This window comes from Solanum dulcamara, chromosome 4 (genome assembly GCF_947179165.1).
Source record: "Solanum dulcamara chromosome 4, daSolDulc1.2, whole genome shotgun sequence".
Classification (NCBI taxonomy): Eukaryota; Viridiplantae; Streptophyta; class Magnoliopsida; order Solanales; family Solanaceae; genus Solanum; species Solanum dulcamara.
Window position 1 is genome coordinate 54,416,986 of NC_077240.1, and position 7,447 is coordinate 54,424,432.

At 35.4% G+C, this 7,447-nt stretch overlaps 1 protein-coding gene across 2 annotated transcripts; it reads left to right on the plus strand.

Annotated features, from left to right (window-relative positions):
- The first annotated feature begins 205 nt into the window (after positions 1-205).
- LOC129887432 (pyruvate dehydrogenase (acetyl-transferring) kinase, mitochondrial) lies at positions 206-3,731 on the plus strand. 2 transcript variants are annotated; one of them, XM_055962531.1, is made up of 6 exons: positions 206-727; positions 842-1,100; positions 1,198-1,378; positions 1,578-1,725; positions 1,862-2,089; positions 3,548-3,731. In XM_055962531.1, exons 1-6 carry the CDS (start codon positions 479-481, stop codon positions 3,611-3,613), a joined length of 1,131 nt encoding a protein of 376 aa, XP_055818506.1. In that variant the 5' UTR covers positions 206-478; the 3' UTR covers positions 3,614-3,731. The 2 variants fall into 2 exon arrangements, with proteins under 2 accessions (XP_055818506.1, XP_055818508.1); XM_055962533.1 differs by having other exon boundaries at positions 226-727; positions 1,862-2,084.
- The last annotated feature ends 3,716 nt before the right edge of the window (positions 3,732-7,447 follow it).

Here is a 7,447-nt window from a genome sequence, read left to right on the forward strand (position 1 = left end):
TTTAAAATTTATTAATTTTTAAAATATATTTTTTCCTTAGAAATCCTTAATTAGTAATTCTCATAATATCTTTTATCATATATTTTTAAATTTTTTAATTTTAAAACATAAATTTTAAAAAAAATATAAAAAATAATTTCATCTAATACAAATTTTTTAAACGAAAATAAAAAATTCAATCAATATTTTAAGAATAGGAATCAATGCTCACTGTGAGTCAGCCATATCCATCCCCTTTTAGGCTAATATTAGGCAACAGCCGCCCGAGCAAGAGATACTTTCTCTTTTCTCCTTATCTAAATTTTGATGATGGATCGGGACAATCTTTCTCTCTCTCTTGCTGCGGACACTAAGTGGAGGTGGTGAGTATGTGTGTCAGAATATGGATGGATGGATAAAAAGGCTGAAACTTGTCTCGTAAATACCGCTTTTCCATTTTCAATAGATTATTAAGATCTGAAGGTAAGGTAAGGTATATATGGCGGCAAAGAAATTATACGAGTCGTTTTCTAAGGGATTGATTGAGGATGTGCATAAATGGGGTTCGATGAAGCAGACTGGTGTGAGTCTCAAGTACATGATGGAGTTCGGTTCCAGACCCACTCCCCGCAATTTGCTCATTTCTTCTCAATTCCTTCATAAGGAACTCCCTATACGCATTGCTCGCAGGGCTATTGACCTTCAAAACCTTCCCTATGGTTTATCTCTCAAGCCTGCTGTTCTAAAGGTACCCATCTACTACTAATGCTTAAAACTCTTAGCAGGGCAATCTTTCTCTTTGTTTCATTCCCAAACACAAGCACCTGTAAATTAAGAGCTAAAACCTCTATCTTTTAATCAGGTCCGAGATTGGTATTTGGATTCTTTCCGTGACCTTAGATCCTTTCCGGATATAAAGGATCAAACTGACGAGTTGGAATTCACACGAATGATTAATTTGGTTAAAGTCCGACACAACAATGTTGTTCCTATGATGGCTTTGGGAGTTCAACAACTAAAGAAAGATCTAGACCCTAAGATTGATTATAAGGATTTGGATGAGATACACCAGTTTCTTGATCGCTTTTACATGTCTAGGATTGGCATCCGCATGCTTATCGGTTTCACTCTTCTCTTTACTACTATTTTATTTTATCTTATTTTATTTTACTGACATATTGTGGCATTTCTTACTTGTTGAATTCCTGTCAAACACAGGGCAGCATGTCGCCCTACATGATCCTAATCCACCCCCTGATTGTGTGGGTTATATACATACAAAAATGTCCCCCCTGGAGGTTGCACGCACTGCTAGCGAGGATGCCCGTTCTATTTGCTTGCGTGAATATGGCAGTGCACCTAATGTCAACATTTATGGGGACCCAAACTTTACATTTCCGTACGTCACTTGTTCCTAATTCATTCTCATTATCCAGTATGCTATTCTATGCTGCCTATGTCTTTCTCTTATTATGTTAGTCCCAAAATTTATTGATGCAAATGTTCTAAACATAATATGGACTCTAGTTGTTGTGGAAAGTCTTGTTTCCCTTGCTTTATACCATATCCTCCTTTTTTTTTTCGCGGATTCATGACAGCTATGTGCCAACGCATCTGCATTTGATGGTTTTTGAGTTGGTTAAGAACTCCTTGCGTGCTGTGGAAGAGCGATTTGTGGACTCGGACAAAGTTGCCCCTCCTATTCGAATAATAGTTGCTGATGGTCTAGAGGATGTTACCATCAAGGCATGACCCCTTCTCAACTGTCCTATCTAACAACTGTATTATATTGTTATGGGACTTTTTTCTTCTTTGTACTAAGGACGCCTATCTCACTACTTTCCTACCCATCCTTATCAAGTGTAGTTTATGTGCTGTGTAGGTTTCAGATGAAGGGGGTGGTATACCAAGAAGTGGCCTTCCCAAAATTTTTACTTATCTCTACAGTACTGCCAGGAATCCATTGGATGAGCATTCAGACCTTGAAACAACAGATGTGGCTACTGTGTCTACGTTAGCTGGTTATGGATATGGACTTCCAATAAGTCGTTTATATGCTCGCTACTTTGGAGGGGATTTGCAAATTATCTCCATGGAAGGCTATGGTATGGTACAGTACTTCTCTTGCTTGTTTGCATGAATTTCAATCTATAGATTACTAGACTGGAGTAAATTTTTGGTAGATGTTTTTCTGGTTAGTTGTGTTATCATATTTGTTAATCCAGGCCTTAGAAATATCATGTTACTAACAATAGAATTGGTTGCTTGGCTGGGCGCACGTATACAAATTTCAGATGTTTATTACCTCACATAGATATAAATAATCTGGTAATATAATTAAAGGCTGAACAATCTGATACACACCTCTACTTGTAACAATTTGACATCCTCTACTCCATAGAGTTTCATCGAAACACCTATAGTTGTTGAAACACACTAATTTAAACCCTTTTGAGCATTAATTGAGCATATGTGGCAACTTGACGGCTGAGTTGGATAAACTAGGTATTACACCCTTGTAGCGAGAATGAATACCAATCTTAGAAATAAGAAATGAATAAAATGAGAACCAAAAAAAGGACATAAAAAATGGAAAACAAAACTCTTACAACAAAGAACGCCCCAAATGGTGAGGGCAAATCTAAAGAATCAAACTTGGCAACTTCAATATTCCAATCTAAAGCATAAACCTGCAATAATTGATAAGAAAGTCAATTCTTAACTAAAACAAGAGAAGAAAATCTGTACCTAGCTATAGAAATCACATAAAATAAAGACTTAACAAGAGATAATGAAGAAATTTTGCAGAGGTTTGAAACAGCATAACCTAAGGAAAGCCACAAAAGAGCATAGGAAAAGAGAAATCCACCTAGCTAATACACCAAACCTCATAAATATGTGCATTATTCTTTTGATTTTATCCCATTTAGAACAGTTATTGTAGCAAAAAGAAAAAACTTTTCTTTTGATGTGTTTGTGTGATGGTGGTGGGTAGAGGAAGGAAATATGGGAACTTGCCAAGAGGGGAAGGTTTGGGAATATTTATTTTTTCGAAAAAAAGGGATGGATTTGGATTTTTTTATTAAAAATAACTTTTTACAAAAACAAATGATTATAGGTGTTAATTTATCTGAAGTGGATGTGATGTGTCCTTAATGTCAAGGAGAGTGAACAACAGTCCTGGAAATATCTTCTGTTGGCTTGTGAATTAAGATCTCGCTGTGTTGGTGTGAGGAACACATTATTTAAGGCCTTGCACTAGTGTTGTTAAAATTGGATTAAATATTTAGGACAAGTGTTTGTGAAGGTTGTAAGAAGCTGTCATGTGTGCATCTGCGGCATCTGATTTTGGAGGGGTAATGATGCACGATCTAAAATTATGTGGATGATAAGTACACCCTAATAGCTTTATCTTGTAAATAGAAAAGTAAATATATATGAATGACAGAAGATTATGACTACATGGAGTAGGATTTGACTATATTTGTATGGCAATAGTACGCTTAAGCACTACATGGAATAACAAGATTTACTTTAGTTGGCTTCAATTTTTGTGATGTCTTTACAGGTACTGATGCTTATCTGCATTTATCGCGGTTGGGAGATTCGCAAGAGCCCTTACCTTGATATTTGACGGTGGGAGAGAAAAACTCTGTAAATCAATTCAAGAAAACATTATTACTGGTATAATTGCCAAATTGCATAACTTTTCTATGGATATTATTCAGCTGAGATGCATTATATTTGTTCAATTTTCTTTGCCTCATCCTGTGATGACGTATCCGTACTTAGCCAATTACTAAGAGCTCTTTGTAAACTTCCAAAATGATCTAAGGAGACCCAGAAGCACTTGCATAAAACGATAATATGTTCCCACCAGGATGTGCCGAGGTAAAAGTTCTATGGACATTTTATTTGGACAATGTTATTTAATTTGCATCTAACTTTTAAAGATTCTTACATATTAAGCTTTTTTAGAATAACTTTAGATATACAATATTTGAAGATTAGGTTTGACAAAAATATCTAATTTCAAACAAAATTTTGCTGAAGTTTGGGGAAAATGCTTGAATTTCCAGCGAAATGGCTGAAGTCAGGTAAAAATGACCAAAGTGCAGGCAAAATGGAATAAACTTAACCTATTTGTTCAGGCAAAAAATGTCTTGAGCTTAAGGCTGATTTCAGTTTTGTTTTTAAATTCGAATTTGTCTAAAGGCTGATTTCAGACACTTCATGTTTGTCATTTTGAAGTGGGTTGACGTAAAAATTTATAAACTTGGGGGTCATTTGATTGGTATACAGAGATTTGTTAAGCACAATTTTAGTTTCATACTTGAACTTAGGGGTGAACAAAATCGAATTGAAATGCATCAAATTGTATATCGAGTCAAATCGGGGGGGGGGGGGGGGGGAATTCGACTGGTGGTTTTGTTTGACTTGATTTGATATTGTAAAAAAAATCGGACTATACTTGGAATGGTTTGATTTTAATTAAAAAAAGTCATTCTAAGACCAAACCAATCAGACATTATATAAATATATAAATTTTAAAATTTATTGTATACATAAAAGTATTTACTTTGATATAATTTAAAAATATTTCTTATATTTTTTCATGGTGTTTATCTTTTAGCATATTATTTCAATTTTCAGACTTAGATTTTTGAATGGTCTAATAAAGGCTATAGTGCATATAGATATTAGTAACTCTAATAAAGCTCAAATCAAAACCAATCAATACTAATGCTAAAAAAAATCCAATTCAACACTACGAATGATAATAATGTTGATATTTGTTCATTAGTTTTACATTGGTTTAGATAATTAAAATACATGATCTAATATTTTTAATATTTAATCATGTAATCAATACATATTAGACTTATTTTAGCATATGGTTTAGTACTTTTAAATTATGACCACTTTCATTATGTATTTGTAACGATCCTGAATGTCATTATTTGTAATTTTTGCAAAATGATCGTTTTACCCCTTTTAGTAGTTGCTCTGAGTGATGTTTGATCAGTATTCGATGTTAGTTCTGTGAAATTTCTTGAAAAGTTAAGATTTTTGGAAAGTTTTGAGTTTTGAAGGATTAAGTTGCCAAATTGTGGTTTTTGGTGTCTTTCGGAGTTCCGAGTTTCGAAATAAAATTTCGTTAATTCATCAACTTCGGAATGTGGAATTTGATCTTGGATATTTGATGAAATTAGATTTGGAGTGGTATCGTGGATTTGAGGTCCTAAGTTGGAATTTGTTGAGTTTTTGATTTTAGAGTTGACTTTTGTTAACATTCGAAGTTCGGAATGAAATTCCGATGACTTCGTTGGATTCGGGAGATGATTTTAGGTCTAGGTGAAATCTTGGTTGAAGTTTTAGAGGTTCCAAACTTGATTTGGTATTTTTGGGCCTATAGTTAGTTTCATTATGACTTATTGAATTTCAGATCAAGGATGTTACACCTCGTACTTTTGTACCTTTGAACGCGTTCTTAAGTCTCCTGAAAGGCTCTTAAGTTTCTTATAAGGATCGTTAGCCTCTTAAGTTTCTTAAGGTTCTTAAAGTTTCTTAAAGCTTCTTAAGAACTCTTAAACTCTTAAGAGTTACCATGTGAGCCGGATAATCTATAATGCTACCAAGCAACTCTAAGATAAGGAGAATGCGATACCCCATTGTAAAGAAGATTGGAAATAGAGTTATAAGGATCCGAAAGAAGTTGGAGACCAAATAATGAGTCGTAGGACTTGACTTATTTATGTAAGCTACCAACTTGGAAATCTTACATACTTAAGCTACTTGAATACATACCAAGCTTACGTAGCAAGGATTACATAGGTTCGTAAATTAAAATGAGATTACGAACCCACGAGGGAAAAAAGAGAGTGTCATGTGGCAGCATAAGGGAGTGCCACGTGGCGTGAGCTCCAGCAAGGGTGGTGGACCCCATATACCATGTGGGAGCCTGTGATTGGAGGAAAGGGGTGTGTTGGCCCAATGAAGGCTTGACACGTGTCACCACTTAGGGCTTGACATGTGTCATCACTTAGGGGATGATATGTTTCCCCTTAAAGTAGCCTATATATATATATATATATATGTTGATGACTTTTAGTCATCCTTATCCCTTAAGTTATTACTTCATCCAAATATTCTAGAAAAGAGAAGAAGAGGAGAGAAACCCTCAAGCTAGAGAGAGTTTCGGATTTGAGGAAAAAAAAAGGTAAGCTTCCGATGTCGTTCTGTGAATTAATTATCTAAGGTGCACCACAATGTTATGAAGGTGTTAGTAATGAAAATTTATGGTTTGGAGCAGCCCAAAACGTTACCAAACAGCCAAGAAATTTTAGGCGCGGTAAAGAAACTTTCGAGGCAAGTTTCGACGAGGTTGACGAGTTCCGGGCAAGGTAAGAGTTTCTCTTTCGAACTGGAGTTTATGATGATGTTATGAGGTATATTACATATATTAAATGATGCTGGAAGTGGAAAAATTTCACAAGGATGCTTGACGTTAAAAATAAGCTAAATTAAAGTCGTAGTAACTAAATCGAAGTCGCGTAGTGTGTTGTCGTTGTGGTACTGCGGGTGCAGCTGGTGGGGTTGCGTATTGCAGGGATTTAAAGTATTTTAAAAAGGGTGTGGGTGCTGCTGGTTGCAGCCACACGACCCTCCGTTTGGTATGGTTAAAGATTTTGCGAAATAAAGATTAAAAACTCTATTTTTGTATCGTAGTTGGGAGCTAGTTGTTTGGAGCTTGTATTGTGTAAGGTTGAAGTGATTTAATTGTAAATATGCTGCTGGTTGTTGTTGTTGGTATTGTTGTTGATATTATGGCCGAGTTGAAATCTCGGTGATGTTGAAGTTACAGGGGAAATGTTGCCCGATTTTCGGTAGCTTCAAAACTAGTAACAAACTAGTCGAGGGTAATGGATAGGAAATTACTCCTATTAGTACTTGGTTGTAGAGTGGGATATTGGAAAGTGAAAGGCTATTAACCTTAGTATTACTTTCATGTCAAATAGGTTAAGGAGGTATCAAGACAAGACAGATTTCAATTAATCCCTAAACAGGTATGTGAAGCTTTCTCTTGGCATGTTTTTGATACAAGTTGGTAAAGCTACCCTTCTTCCCTCTTGATATGTCTTTGACATAAGTACGATGTTATAATGCTATGATTACTCACCGAGTCCCATCATGGGCCGGGTACGTTATATGATGGTATGGTAAAGCAATGAGAAGGTTATGATATCGAGCTCATGACCAGCCAGGTACGATATATGTATATAATGACTCTATGAGGGAAAGTAAAGGGTATGTAAAGCTCATCTTCTTTCTTCCTTTGGCATGACCCATAGAAAGCCAACGGAAGAAGAATGCACAAAGTCTCCAAGAAGCTCTTATTCTTAAGTACACTAGGATGGCTAACGTTTTTAATTTCCTAGAACTTATTTCCTTTTGCCTCGATTCATGT